The sequence below is a fragment of the Coturnix japonica genome, chromosome 10 (assembly GCF_001577835.2).
Source record: "Coturnix japonica isolate 7356 chromosome 10, Coturnix japonica 2.1, whole genome shotgun sequence".
In the NCBI taxonomy this organism is placed as follows: Eukaryota; Metazoa; Chordata; class Aves; order Galliformes; family Phasianidae; genus Coturnix; species Coturnix japonica.
Genome location: NC_029525.1, coordinates 6,298,009 through 6,314,167, shown reverse-complemented (window position 1 = coordinate 6,314,167; position 16,159 = coordinate 6,298,009). Strand labels below are relative to the sequence as shown.

Genomic DNA, 16,159 nt, shown 5'->3' with positions numbered 1-16,159 from the left:
CATGAGGAGGCCTAGAAATGACATAGAAGGTAGAGTGTGTAGGGTGAAACTAACTGAAGAAAAGGAGGGAAGAGATGCAGAGTTTTTTGGTAACTGAACTTCCTGTGATAATCTGCTGCAGGACATGGCATGTATTGCCAAAAGCTGTTTATAATTCAGAAGCTTAGTATGTACTTGTGCTTTGTAAGAGCTCTGCATACATTTCTCGTTATATTGGAAATAAATTAGGACAGGCATTTTTTCCTATCTAAACCCAGCCATGTGATTTTAGTCCTTCAGAGAAGTGATGCACTGCATCTCCATTGTCTACTCAAGGAACATTTAAATTTTTAAGTATTTATTTTGACTTTGTTAAATTTCACTATCTAATTGAAGATACCCATATGGTTAGTTTTGTTTGTTTATTATTTGTTTTTGTTTTTATTGTGAAGTAAATCCCGAAGGTGGTCGGTCTTATGTGTACAGTGGTGTAAGGTAAACTGATAGGGTAGATGCTCTCATGTTGCTTTTCAAGATTATCTGAGACTAGTTGAAAAGATACTGAAAAACAGTTTGCCATGAGACTTGAATTTAGAGGGAAATCTGTCTCTGCCCAGAAGTTATGTAAAGAAAATGCTTGCTGTTCAACTGTGATGCTGTAAAGCTGCTTACATATGCTGAGAGTTTTTCTGCTATTTTGAAGGAATATGTGTGTGTATATATCTACTTAGTGTTGATATCTTTCAAGCCATATAATAAATACAATGTAATTTTGTACTGTACTTGTCTGAGAATTGTTTTGAAAATAATTCCTGTGGAAGTGTAAGCATTGTAGTGCCAGGGTCATTAAAGACCTTAGAGATCTGATTAAGTACTGGTCACGCAGTAGCTGAAAACGTGGGAGATTTTTTGTACGTGTCCAAATTGCTTCCAGGATTTTAAATGAGACCAATAGATTTTATTTGAAAATTATTCTTAATATTACTTCATCTTTTATCTATATTCAGTTTGCGCTTTGCTAATTTAATGAAATACGTTGTGAGAAAGGAGAAATAGAATCATAGAATCATAGAATACATAAATATAAATAAATATAAATAAATATATATATATATATATATATATATATATATATATAATATAAATAATACCAGTTTAGTTAAATTTTAGTGGGTATCTTAAGATGCGTACAACAAAAGACAGGTGGAAACAGATCTCCTGATATTACGGCTTTGTTGTGTGCTGAACTTAATTTTGAACCTATTGCTTTAAAAATAAATGAATACAAGTATGTACATTTGAGGAGGTTGTTTTTGGGCCAAAGAATGGTTGGTAGGTATGAAATCTTTAGGTAAAGCATGGGTCTGCTGTAGTCCTCTCCTACTGCACAGCCCTGTGTGGGCGTTTGTATGAAAAAGAACAGACAAATCAACATTCCTTCCCTGAACTCCCCAGCATGCCTCAGCTGCTTTCACTCAGCTCCAGAAAGGAGAAATCAGACAAAAAGGAAGAGTACTTGCTCATTAGTAAGACTTCGTTGTATGCAAACAGTAAAAATTAAAGGAATATATAAATGCTATTTAAAAGGATGTGAGAGCTTATAACATGAACAGAGGTTTATTTCAAGCTTTTAAACTTGTTGTGTACTTGTACTTAGAAGAACAAGTTTTTTTTTTTAGTGTTTTTGAAAGACTAGGACTTGTCATAATAAGTTCATTGACCCTGCAGACAGACAGAGTGTTTTCTGAGTTACTGCTTTATCAAAGTAATTTGCATGTTTTTAAATGTGTTGCTTACTAGAAAACAGTCTAGTGAGAGCACACTTAGTAAACACTCTTACATTACTTTACTTATCCATTTGGGGTGAGGGAAATAATGAGGAGTGAGGAAACAGAATAAAAAAATTGGGGAGAGCATTTCATTTTTTTTTTCATAAAATATAGCAAAATAGCTTAGTGCCAAACTACTGTGGTAGATATGTTTTCATACACATAAACCTGATTTCATGTGCAAAAATACTGCACTGCAGCAATTAATGTGTAATTATGTGTTGCCACCAGATAACAGAAACTGAAGATGCAAATGCACTCAGAAATGATTAGGGAAACTATTGGATGATGGACGGAGAAGAAACAATAAGAACCAGGAGGCAGTGAATATGATGGAGAAAAGCTTGCTTTATAATTCTTCTGTTGTTTTCTTTTATCTTTTCTTTTTTCTCCCTACAAATATCTGCTTTGGCTGCTGCTGGAAAGAATACTTGTCTAGGTTAGGTCATGTGGCTGTGATCTGATTTAAGGTCTTAAAGTGGACCTGTACATGAGAGCTGGATCTTTGTAGAGAGTATTGCAAAATTTCATTTCAGATTATTTGGGTGTTCACAGTTCACATCACAGAATTGTATGTTTACAAGAACATACTTGTTCTGTGTAGTAGCATAACAGTATAGACACATACTTCCTCTTGTGGTTTCCTCAATAGTAACAAACAAAAAACATGACCTTTAAATGGTCGTGTATGTTTTAGGGGAAGGTAAGTGGTGAAACTAAGGTGATAATTATCTCTGAGAAGTTGTATGCTGCAGCCAGTTGCCATGCCAAAAGCTCTGTAACCAATGAACTATGATGTTCACTGTAATTTTGTCTTTGTGCTGTTTATTGATTTGTTTCTGAAAAGATCCACAAATTGAATCTTTCTGAATACAAGAAGAACTCAGTAGCTAAACACCTTCTGTTCTGAGACAGTCACTGAAAACCAAGTAGGACTTGTGTTAAATAAACATAGCCCTAAGCCTGGGTTTTATGATATGCGGATAAAGCTGCACCAATACCACTGTAAGGCACTTGTAGTTTGCTGTTTGCTCCTGCCTGCTCACTGTGTGCCCCGCCATGCTGGTGTTGACTGTTGTAGAACCATGTTTATAAATAGATTAGGACTAGGACATTTTTTCCTGGAATGCTTCTACCTGTCACTGTGCCCCTACTATTTTAGTCAAGGTCACATATATGATATATAATATATGACATTTTATGCATATTGCTTATGCATGTAATAAAAATTCTTAAAGTTATTTTTGTTGCTTAAGCTGATGCCCTCTGCAACTCCTTAAATAGCTACGTGAGTGTAGAGTGCTGAACATTATTGCCCAAAAAGAGCAATGGGGTGAGACTGCCTCAGTTTTGTATTGTTGTGGCAGATGCTTCTCATCAATATACGATTTCTTAAATGCCCGTAAGGCTCTTGATATGTTAGGTTTTGTTTTTTTTTTTAAAAATTATTATTATTACTTGTAAGTACTGAACAATGGGATGTGATAGTGAAAATCATTTATGACAATGAAGAAGATGATGTTAGAATAAAAATATATGATGGCAGGAATGAGACTGTAAAGTAATATTACTTTAGCATGTATCTGCGGCAGAGGAGAAACAAAATCTTCCTTGTGTGTTCTCAAATGGTAATTTTAAAAAATAAAAATGCATGTTTATAATCCATACAGACTTTAATTTCAACTCTTTGTCGATGTTTTAATGTTATACCTTAACTGCATTTGCTATGGTGTCCTGTGAAACTTCTGTTCAGAAATGTTGGAAAAGCATTAAAACCATATTTTTTTTTCTTGTTTGTTTTTACTAGAATGCTGCTGTTCTTGCCAGTGAAAGAGATGCTGTGGAAGAGGTACGAAGTAGTATAGAAAATGAGGTAAAAAAGCTGACAGAGGCAAACACACAGTTGAAGAGAACAGTTGATGAACTAGAAACCAAAAATGAAGAGTTGCAAAGACACTTTGATAATATGAAAGGAGAAGAAAATTCAATGAAGGAAAAATTAAAAAGATATAAGGTAAGGTAGCAAAACAAGCCACTAAAGTAATCTTGTTTATTTGTGAAATGTATGTTTTATAAGAACGAAAACTGACAAATAAGGGCGAACATGCCTTATCACTCAGTTTATCATGTAGAGAAGTGGGAATGAGAGGTATAGGACAGTTGTTGAATGTTGCTAAATATTTGCAGCTTTGAATGCACTTCTTAAGGAATTCTGGTTCTTTGTGTGTCTTCAGATGCCAAACTGGAAGCTGTGCCTCTGTTTCTAAATATATTGTATCCTATATTTTCAGGATGAAAATGAACGATTAGAAGAAGCTTTGAAATATGCTGAAAAAGAGGCAAAGGAATTGATGGCATTAAAAACATCTTTGGAAAACCAACTAGGAGCTATGCAGGTAAGAAAAAAAGCAATTAGGAATATTTAAATTTTAAACTTACTGTTTACCTGAGTCTTGCTTTCTACAGAGTAGCATCTCATTCTTTTTGAAGTACATTTTGTTTATAAATCCCAGAATCATTGGAGTGTTAAAATATTTCATCAACTCCACTGTATCATCTAATCACAGAATCACCAAGGTTGGAAAAGACGTACAAGGTCATCCAGTCCAACCATCCAACCATCACCAATAGTTCTCACTAGTCCATGTCCCTCCACTCAGTATCCAAACGTTCCTTGAACACCTCCAGGGTCGGTGACTCCACCACCTCCCTGGGCAGCCCATTCCACTGCCTGACCACATTTATTCTCTTGCTAGATCTTTTTTATTATTTGCTTTTTCTAGCAAATTTTCAGGGAGAAAATCACAAAATAAATTATGAAGTTCTTGCATATCTTTTTTAATATTTTGAATGATCATTCAGCTCTGGTTGCATGTATATATTTACAGGTAGACGTTGTACATAGATATAAGTAAAACTATTTGTAGGGACTTGGAGTCTCTGGAACTGTAAATGAAATCCTCTTTGGATTTCCTTCTTATTCTATACTGTGTCCAGTAAAAGACCTCTTTCTCCTGAAAAGTTTCTCAGAAAAAATACAGCTGGAATATGCTTAACTATTATGGGCAGTTTGTTTTAACACTTTCTTTCCCTATAATTAACTTTAGTATACATTGAAGTTTTCTTTATGGTTAGACAAATTATATTCCTGCTGTTTCAGGAAGTAAAATACATCTTAAGATCACTGAAATGTTGAGAATATTTTTGAAAGATTCTTGATTATTCTTTTAGTTAAGAAAATAATATGATTTTTATGGACCTTAACCGTAGCAGTACGGTTGTAATGTCGGCTGTACCAACGTTACGATACATCCTATAGGATATCTCAGATTTCAACTGGAAAATGTAATTTTATGGAATGTGTGGCTGGAAGGTGACAAGATCTTTACTAGGTCCAGGAAATGCTTAGTCCTGTGATTCTTAGGATACACCAACAGGCATACAGTGATGAATTACAAGACAGACGTGGGCATGAGAGATTTTAACAGATGTGGAAAGATCAGAGCACAAATCACCTGAATTTTGATATCCATGATACTCTGAAGCAGCATTACTGCTATCAGTTTATTGTTGATCTAACTAAAAGCAATCTCGCTGAAGCTGATTTTTTTTTTTCTTTGGAACGTATTTGGGATTACATTTTCTATTAGGATAATTATGACTAAAATGTCACAAAGCTCTCTAATTTTTAGTGATGTTCTTAGGATTTGTTTTTTCATCCTTCTCTGTAATAAATGGTGAAAATAAAAAAAGAGGATGAAATGGGAAGATACAATATGTGAAAAATACAAGTTCTTTTCAGGACTATGACTCAAAGGAGAAAAAGCTAGATTTCATTCTCAGGGATCTCTGTCTACATATCTGAAACTCAAGCAGAGGTTAGCAAGACCTGAGGAAAACTAAGGTGACAAACTGCTTGCGTTAAGCTTACTCTATTTATTATTTAAATACTGTATTTAATCACACCTATTATTAAGCTGGTAATTACCCTATTTAGTAGAATAAATTTCTTCTAATGTTGGTAATTAATTTTTGTTGTTGTTGTTGTTGATAACTCTGAACTGGAGAGTTGAACCAGCTTAGCTCTGATGTTCAATTGCCTTTTCAGTGTGCTACAAATGCAAAAACATCAGCTGGTGATGTTATTCTGCCATAGTATGTTTCACTCATCTATGTCTACCCGGTTTGTTTCTCAAGAATGTGTAAACAAACAGTAAAGGTAGATGATCTGTGAAAAGCTTCTGGGGAAGGGCACATGAGGTTTTTATAGCCTGCTCAAATATGGCGTGTTAGCAGGGTCCCAGGAATTCAGCAGCTTTTAGAACTGAAATGCTGATGCTCAATCTTTTCAAGGTTCTAAAAATCCTTTGGTGCCATCCCATAATTGTCAGAGAATTAGGCTTTGCAAAATAACATCTATTAGCCCCCAGTGTGTTTTAGGATTATGTATCTGCCATTAACTCTTGTTTGTATTAGAGATGTCTTTATTAGCAGGTTATATAGAGATTTAAGGGAAAACTAATCTAAGGAAACTCTTGTTTTTAAGTATTGATCTTTTTTTTTTTTTTTCTCTTTTAAGAATACAAATTTTATTAATATATCTTTATGTTAGAAGAATAAGAATTTTTTGTGTTTCTAAATTACCTTGCCTAAAGAAACAGAAATGTTTGCACAATTACAGCTTTTTGATGTGTAATAAAACACCATCTGTATTAGATATTCAACAAACCTTTGAATTCATAATAGTGAAGTTAAAATTTAAAACTATTTTTGGCAGTGCTTTTTACATTTTATATTGGTTTTAATTATTTACATTTTTCTGTTGGAGCAGCCTGAACTGTCCATAACCTGGTGGTAGTCAGTTTAATGGTGCCTCTCAGACTTCATAAAAAAAAACAAACTCTTCCTTAATCTTGTAGTTTCTGTTTACAATAGGGCCATTAAGATATTTTACTATGAAGGAAGAAGGAAGAAGTAAGGATTCCATCATAGAGATGTAAGATAACCTGCTTTTCTTTTATTAGAATGAACTAGTGACACTCATTCTGCTGATGAACAGTATTTAGAAACTGGAGGGTGGTAAATTCTTAAACACACATCCTGTATATGATAACAGAAATGTATGGTCTGTTTGCATATACTCCTGGTAGAGCACACAACGTGGCTCTGCAGATTGTTCGAAATGTAATCTAGATATGAAAGTCTGTTTTGAAGATTAATGCCAAATCTTTCTTCAGGAGTGGAATTTCTGTGCCAGATGCAGCAAAGTTCTGTTCATGTGTCAATCAAAATGAGCCATCCTTTTAATGAGAGCTTGTAAGTGCTGTAAAAGCACAGCAATGGAAAAAACCCACAATTATTATTTCTCACAGTAGAACTGATGTATTTTATTTTTTTAGTTTATTATTTCATTATCTAGGAAAACAAAGTTTGTTGTTGAGAATACTTTCAAGGGTGACCTGAAATGGAACATACAGGAAAATTTGAAACCAGAAATGACTATTAAAACTCAAGTAGGAGTTTGGACTCGCCAAGTTTGCATATAATAGAACCATGAAAAGGGACTATGTTTTTTCTTGTGAATGTTGCAGCAGTGTTTCAGAATACATAGCAATGATAAAGCATCACTAAGATACTGTTTATTCTACTCTTGCTAGCAAATTGTAACTCCATTAACTTCATAGTATCATAGTATCATAGTCTTGCGCAGGTTGGAAGGGACCTTAGAGATCATCGAGTCCAACCCCTGGGATTTGAGCCTCCTGTGTAGCAGAGCGGCACTTCTACCACTTGCGCCACAGAGGGGATTCGAACCCCGGGCCCCAGTGTTGCAAGGCGGCATTCCTACCACTGCGCCACCGGGGCACACAGTTGTCAACTTATTTTTAAAACTATTAAATTTGTGTTAATTGTACATAAACTGGTGGCATTACAGCTGCACAGGTGTGCTATGTAAAATATCTTTAAGCTGTTAGAAAGGAGGTTCAACAATTATACATGTCTTTTAATCTACTGCAGGAGAGCATCCGTTGTATTTCACAGGAACGGCAGCAGTTAACTGAACAGTTAAAAGATGAAACTCACCAGAAGGAGCAGCTGGAGAAGATAAAGAATGAAATGGAAAATGAACGATGGCAACTGAACAAGACAGTTGAAAAGTTACAGGAGGAGGTATGAGTTCACTCAAAGGAGGCTGCAGGGGGGGCTAAAAATTTAATAGGTAGAAGCAAATGAACTACCAAATTGCAAACATAAAAAAATGAATAAATTAACATGTAAAAATAAATTAAAATGCAAACTTTACCTGCTGTTTCTTCCACTTAGAGACTATTAATACAAGCTTTCAGGGCTGGAATAGTAGTTGGAACACTGCTATCTCAGAACACTTTTGTAAAATAGCTCTATTGAAACAAAATCCTAGGTTTGAATTCAGTTCTAGCCTACTGCAGACCCAAGCTAGTTCTTGATCAGCTCTGCTTCGAAGGCTGACAACTGATTTTCAATTTGCTGTTGCATTAGAACATTAGTTTGCAATCTGTGTGTAAATAAAACAATTTAATATTCATATACTGAATTGTTATTACATTTCATTGTAAATGTTGGATGGGAATGCTGTTTGGGAACACTGCTTTGAGCATTGAAGCTTGAGACAAACATTCTTTGGTGTGTTAATCATGACAAAACCTTTCATAGCACTGTATTAGGGAGGAAAAATATCTGTCCATTTTCCCCAGATGTCTGAAATGGTGGAGGCCTCAAGAACATCAACTGTGGAGCTTCAGAACCAGCTTGATGAATACAAGGAGAAAAATCGCAGAGAACTTGCAGATGTACAGAGACAATTGAAAGAAAAAATACTTGAGGTAGAAAAATCACGCCTGACAACCATTAGAATGCAGGATGAGGTAATGACTCATAACTTCAATGATTAATTTTAACCTTTGACCTAGAATTGTGTTCAGATAGTTTGTCAATCAGTGTTATGCTGGATACCACTCTTTGGTTTTCTTATTTCATCAGGAGAGACTGATCTCAATCAGTGTACTTTTGCATTTCATTTTTCATTAGGGTAATCAGTGTAATACTGCCAGGGAAATGATTTCTTGGACAGATAGATAACTGCAGCATTTTAGAAATGAGTGTATGTAAGTGGTATGACAAGGATTCCTTTCATGGCTGGCTGCTCTTGTAGTGTCTTCTGCTGAGTAAATCCAGAATGTAGAAATATTTGATATGGTTTAGGAAAAAACACAGCTATTTATAAGAAACAAAACAAAACAAATAAATCAAACAACCCAAGTCTGACTCTCTTTTAAATGAACTGAATTATGTTTTCTTCTTTATATAAGCCAAATTGTAGATTTAAATGACACAGGTGTGTGTACGAGCAGGCAGTCTTGAAGTCTTTGGCTCTTAGCATGTAGATTTTTTCTATAAAATCAATCCAGTCGTTTGAAGATCTGCTTATACTTGTTTTGCAACTGTGACAGTAAACTGGTCACAAATTTCAGTTATTTTCCCTCCCCACCCCCACCATTCAGGGTATTTTAATAGTTCAGTTTTTTTGTTTGTTTTAAAACTTCTCTTGTATTGCACCGCCCCCTTAATAAACTTGTTTGAAATGTGATTATGAAAAATAGTTCATGGCACAAGTACAAAGGAAAAAGTCTCAACAGAATTATCATTTGTTATTTGATAAAAAGGTTGTATGGGAAATTGGTAATCACAGCCTGAACCTCTGATTAATCAGCTGAGGCAAGTGTCGGGTCAGCTGTGGGAGCAGAGGTGAGAGTAATTTAGCTGTGCTCCCAGAAGGGGTGGAGATTGACTCTAGACCTCATTTAAGGGCTGACCACCACTAAGGCAGCATCTCTTGGAGATTGCTCCTTGGTGGAGATTGCCTCAGCGGTTCCCAGCAGATTGAAGGCTTTCATATAGGTGAGTTTTTCCTGTAAATAACCATTTGGATATTTACTACCATCTTTTCATTATTGTCACCGTACAAAGGTAATCAAAGCACTAAGAGAACAAAATACTTCTGGTAGATGAGTTGTAAGCAAAAAGGAATTATAATAGTATAGTGTATAGCTTTTTGAATTGCATCTCTGATATAAGAAGCGTATTGTAATTTTTTTGTTTCAGATGCGTCTCCTGGAAGAGAACTTGAGGGACCACCAGAGAGCTCAAGATGAAGCAATAACAAAAACTCAGTTGTTAGAACAGACTGTAAAAGGCTTGGAGTATGAACTGGAGGCCAAAAACCACCTAAAAGATGACCGAGCAAGACAGATCAAATTAATGGAGGTAAAATACTTTATTAGAGTTTATTAAAATAATACTTCTATTTCATATGAACATATGAAGAAACAAAAATAACTTTGTTGTTGAAAATTTGTAAAATACTATTCATCAAGTATGTGTTAGCTTCTTTCCAGAGATGTTTTCCCTTTTCAAGCCTATTCTTTCAAACAGTCCTTGAAGTTTAAGGAGGAATTGCAAGGTAGCAATCCCAAAAAGGATGTAAGGATGGGAGAACAGTGTGCTGAAAATAGATTGAAATGAAAATTGATTTTTTTGTTTGTTTTTTTCCATATAGGACAAGCTGTCTCACCTGGAACTTGAGCTTGATGAAGAAAAGAATAATTCAGATTTGTTGTCTGAAAGGATCAGTAGGTGCAGAGAACAGGTACTCAGAGAACTTTTTGTTTGAGGTTTATGACCAGGATTGAACATACACCTTCAAATCAACGCAGACTTTTTTTCCCTTCTATAACTGGAAATAAAGAAACATAATTGAGTTACTAATTGCCCAGGATTATCCACAGAAGTTATTTCATATCACAGATAAAACTCAAACTTTCCTCATTTTTGTTCTTGCAAATATTAGTTTTCTGTACATTCCTTGAGAATGTAGCCTTTTACCCACAAGGTTTTTGGAATAGAGGTCAGTTAGAGGTATCATTTAGAGCATTGTAAAATAGGAGAAAAATGTAAGATGAGCCTGACAATTCTTGAAGAAGTTTGAAACTTTAGAGCTTGAAAAAATTTGTTTGTATTTCTAATAAATTTGTTATATTTATAAATATAATTATATATTATTATAATATAATATGCCTTATATGTGGAATTCTGATCTATACCCTGGCAACACACGTAGATGATTGTGTGTTCTGTTTATCTCATATGCTAGTTTTGAAAGAGTAACTGCAGTAGTGAAGTAGCCCATCTTCTGTGAATCCTGATTGCAATGAAGGCAGAGATTTGGAAGTTAATTACTAAAGTTAGCTGAACTGAAGATGCTGTCTAGTTTCAGCAGAGAAGCTTTATTTTAATCCTAAGTGTAAAAACTGATTAAGGTATTCTGAAGAGAAGATAAAAACACACAGAAAAACATCAGTTGTTTAAGAAATGTTATGTCAATAAATTAAGACCCCAAAAAGAGAGGAGGAAGGAAGGATTTATTAACATAGTTATGTTTTGTGGGGCATAAAATTTAAAGATACTGTAAGATTAGCCAAGGTAAATTCAAACAAATGACAGAAAGGTTCTTAGTGTATTAAAAAAACAAACAAAAACAGTTGAGGCAATTGTATTGATTGATATAAAAAGTAATCGAGATACACTCCTGAGATTAATGAATATTTTGCCCATGTGTTTATTAAGGTCATTGAATATACAGGTGGGGGGAGGTGGAATGAGCTGACAGAAATGAAGCCATTGAGCAGGATATCACCTGCTCAATGTGATTTTATTCTAATTTAAGAAGAGTTAGAAGTTCATTACTCTGGAGAAAGACCTTAATAATAATGTTCAAGATTTATGAATGATATAATGTGAAATTATAGGTCCTGTAACAAAGATCTGTAATAAATCAGAAAAACAGAGAGTACTGCCTGATGACTGAAAAAGTGACCAGAGCATCTGCAGGTCCAGTAGTCAGTAGTATGCAAGTTTTTGTGAAGTTCACAGAAATGAATTTGTTCTTGTGGCTGCGTTGAGGTCAAGGTCTAGAAAAATTTTCCCTGCCTTAGTTTTACATTCTGAAAAATATGAAACTGGTGTATGATTCATTAGAGCTTGTCTACTACTATAGTATTATATTAAGCATCAAATCTCATTAATAATTTCCTGGAAGTCTGGGAGACAGTTTACTCTGAGGTCTACAGTCCATGATTTTCTGCTCTAATTTCTTTATAAAAAAGATTTGCTGACATTCTTTAGAATAGCTTTAATTTCAGAGGGAGAATAGAAAATAGTATCGTTTGTCTTAGTTTCAGCTGGGATTAAATTGTTTCCTTTAGAGTGTCTGGTATGATGCTATGTTTTGGTTCTAGGAGAAAAACAATGTTGATAACAAATGAATGTTTATAGTTGCTGCTAAGCAGTGTTGTTTAGAGCTGAGACTGTTCTCAACAAAGGGCCCAAGGAGCTGTGAGGGAACAGAGTTAGGATAGCTGTCTTAAACTGGCCAAAGCGATATGCCATGCTATATAGTATCATGTGGAAGGAGTTTTGAAGGGGATGGGTGCTTGTCTTTTTCTCTTACACTGCTCAGGGGGCCAGCTGGACATTCTTTTGGGGGCAGGGAGTTGGTGAGCAATTGCATGTTTGTCAATTGTTGCATACATTTATATGTATGCATTTGTCATAATTATTATCCTTTTCCTTTTCTCTATATTAGTAAATAGTTTAATCTCAACCTGCAACTTCTACTGTTTTTTTGGGTTTTTTTTTTTTTTTTTTTCCTCTCCCTATCACACTGGGAAGGTGGGAGGAATGAGTGAAGGCTGTGTGGTGCTTAGCCACATGCTGGGTTAAACCACATCATAATTTTAAATAAGCGTGCTAGAGTTTGGCTTCCAATCCACGCATCCTCAAAACACCGAGGCTCCAGTACTACTGCTTGGGACTCAAGTTACTGAGATTGTGTGATTGTGGTTTAGTCTTCTGCTGATATTCTACAGACTCAGTGAGTGAGTGAGCGAAACAGAATGTGAAGGACCCATAATAATCTGAGGTCATGCTGTTGTTAAAGTAGGAAGCCTTTAATGCTGGAATCTATGCCTGTGTTATAAGCCTGGATTAAAAACAAACTTACTGGTAGCTGCACAAATGAGTACTATAATACTTTCTGGTTTTGCTGGCTTACTATTTAAAAAAAAATAAAACAGAAATATGTACCAACACTGTATTGTATACTCAGACTTGCTTCTGGTTGATTTTTATTTATTTATTTATTTGTTGGTCATCCGCTTCCCTTTAATATAGTATTCCAAATGGGTAGCTAGCTATCCTGCTTTTTAGCTGATACAAGGCATAGAAAAGGCAAACAAATGAAAATGTGGAAACAAAGGATGCTTTTCTGTTATGAAAAATAAAGGGTTTTGCTTGCTTTTATAGCTTCTTTTTTGGCTAAACATCTTCTATATATTTGAGAACTCTATACACTCAGTTTATTTTGTATATATATATATATACACATGTATACATGCTAAAATGTTTATGTATATAAAATATACACATATAAAAATATGTATATGCACATGCCTGCATACACACCTACATATGTGCATGTATATCACAGGTATACATGTGTATACCTATGCATGGATAAAAGGTCTAATAAATGTGTACATATACAAAAAATAGAATCACTAATGTAAAAGACAGCTGCACATACTCATTAAATCTTTCAGAATGTGTTTGTACTCAGTCTCTCCCAGATGTGAAAAGCTGGATTGTATTTACACAGGTCATAAAGGTTGAGGCTCTTTTTGAAATCCTTCTTTAAACTAAGTGAGCTTATGTTATCTGAAAGTTACTTGGTCTGGTAGTTGCCACCTTAAAGATATTTACATGCAGTACAGGAGATAAAAGATTTAAGTAATCTCTCATTAAATAACCTCGGTGAATTTTAATTAGTGTATTTAAAGAAAAAAATAAGTCAGTGTTTGAAAGCTTCTATACAACAAGGAAAGCTTCAAGGAAATTACCCAGCTGTTAGCAGAGCACAGCCATGTGCTAACATTTGTGGTCCAGTAACTGGTATGACCTTAGTTTTTAGGAATTCATCCTACTGTTCTAGAAAGATTCTGTGACGTAACATATGCAACTGCATGAATTACCATCACTGTTTGTATTCATGTATTGCTTTGAAAACACTTTGTTAATCAATGTGATTAACTGAAAATACAGCTTTTAATATTAGTGTTTTTAAAAAATGGCTTAGTTTAATGTTTTGTGTACTCGTTTGTTTAACCTTCACGTTTTCAGTGTTGCTTTGGTTTTGTTTTTTCTTTTAGCACAAGAATTCAAAATAGATTTGACAGACCTTTAGTGGAATACAACTGAAACTTAGAGCTGTAGAAGTGATAGTGTGTTTCTGCCAGTTAATATGTAGCTGTTGTAAATCAGGATAGAAAGCTATGGCCACTGGGATTTTTTTAGTCTTTTTGCAGTAATAGTAATTGACACTAATCTCTGCATTTCCCAGGTGATACTTACATGGCAAACATTGCATAGGGAATAGCACAAACACATTGGTAACATTGACAGTGCCCACAAAGAAATTTGTAAAGATTTGAAGGCAGTCTCAGCCTGAATGAGTGAGAAGAAATATATTTCAGTATTGCCGGCTTTAGCCTAGAAGCTTCAATAAAATCTGTTGGGCAGTTCAGAGTTTCTCTCTGATCATTAGAATGTTTCTTTCAGTCAAGTAATAAGATAAAGCAAATGTGTTCTTGTGTTAATTCTATATGGAACAGTTAGTTTTTCACCATTTTACGTACGGAGAATGCATTTTCCTTGTGGTTATTGAATATGCAACTGAAATTTTAACAGAAAGTTTTCAGAAGTCCTTTTTAAAACAAACAGAATTAACACCCAGATCCAGAAGTCTCTGCCCTCCTGCTACATGCAAAATATAAAATTGACCATTTTTGTGGAGGGAAAGATGTTGATATCCATACACCAAGACATGCTGAAAAAGAATTTTTATTTTTTTTCACAAGCATAGATAAGTGCAGCAATCTGTAGAGTTTTTCTGCAGATGCCATTTTTATGTGCTTTAGTAAGGTCAAACTTTAAAGTAGACTATTCAGCAGCCTGAAGGTAAGGTGCCAGTTCATCTTGTAAGAGTTAGGTATGAAGAAAACAATGATAGAAGGTGTTTGAAGACTGATGTGACACTCTGGAATTCAGCTGTTTACCACGTGACATATCTAATGTGACATTCTAAGAGTTTATTGCCCTGCTACAGAATAAATACATGTATATATCTCAAAAGAGAAAGCTTAGTACAAGATTGCAACTGTGAACTTCATCTGAAGTTATGCATGTCTTGAGTTCTGAGAGCAATGTTTTTCTCATTTTGTAGAAATGAGTACTTTATTTATGCACGTGTGTGTGTGTGTGTGTGTATATATATATATATATATATATACACACGTATACATACATATGTATGCGCACAATATCATACAGGCATATAAATCAAATATGTTATTAAAATTCCTGTCCTTTTTTTCTTCAATAGATTGAACAAATGAGAACAGAGCTACTTCAGGAAAGAGCTATGAAGCAAGATTTGGAATGTGACAAGATTTCTTTGGAAAGACAGGTAATTGCAGCTAACATACCATCATATTAATGAGATAATAGGCCAGGCGACTGCTTTCATTAGGAAATTCTAATAATAGGGAATTCAGTATTCAGTAGCTAGCTCTATCCCACCAGAATTTACGAATGGACGTTTGTTTTACTAAGAACAGATTATAAACTATGAGCATTTTAATACTGATACTCAGAAGAAAATACTGTTATCTTTTAATATGATATAATGATTATATTATAATTGTGTAAATCATTTGCCTGCTTTTACAGGAGCTGTTCTTCAAAGTCTTTGACAGTACTAAAGGAACATTGTTGATCTTGAGCATTATTTTAAGCAATTACACCTTTGAGTATGTTTAAAGATACTCTTAAAGGTATCTTTTTAAAGATATTTTTAAAGATAAGAGTGAACAAGTGAAAAAGAAACACCTTAAAAGATACAGATTTGACAGGAAACTTTTACTCTGTCTGGGAGGGAATACAGTTCATATGTCTCAATGGCTGTGATGGAAAGTATATTACAATTATTTTCTAGCTTATAGCAGTATGTTTATTCTGCAGCTTAGCAGTCTTTGGAAGGAAGATCCTTATAGCCCCCAGCTGAAATAGAGAGGAAAGATATCCTAGTAAATAATAGTCTTACAGACAGTCCCAAGTACAGAAAACAGACCATAATGTGAATTTAGAGTGTATGTTTATACCAGACACCAAATTTGGTGGCTTTAATTCTGTGAAAGTTG

The 16,159-nt window shown here is 34.6% G+C and overlaps 1 protein-coding gene across 5 annotated transcripts in view; it reads left to right on the top strand.

The window, feature by feature from the left end:
- CGNL1 (cingulin like 1) overlaps positions 1-16,159 on the top strand; it is a 48,256-nt gene that overhangs the window by 27,552 nt on the left and 4,545 nt on the right. For 4 of the 5 annotated variants that reach the window (XM_015872417.2, XM_015872412.2, XM_015872413.1 and 1 more), the window contains exons 9-15: positions 3,616-3,822; positions 4,100-4,204; positions 7,827-7,979; positions 8,543-8,713; positions 9,951-10,112; positions 10,405-10,494; positions 15,343-15,426. In XM_015872417.2, coding sequence (XP_015727903.1) covers positions 3,616-3,822; positions 4,100-4,204; positions 7,827-7,979; positions 8,543-8,713; positions 9,951-10,112; positions 10,405-10,494; positions 15,343-15,426 — 972 coding nt within the window. The remainder of the gene's footprint in view (positions 1-3,615; positions 3,823-4,099; positions 4,205-7,826; positions 7,980-8,542; positions 8,714-9,950; positions 10,113-10,404; positions 10,495-15,342; positions 15,427-16,159) is intronic. The other variant, XM_015872418.2, reaches the window with a different exon arrangement.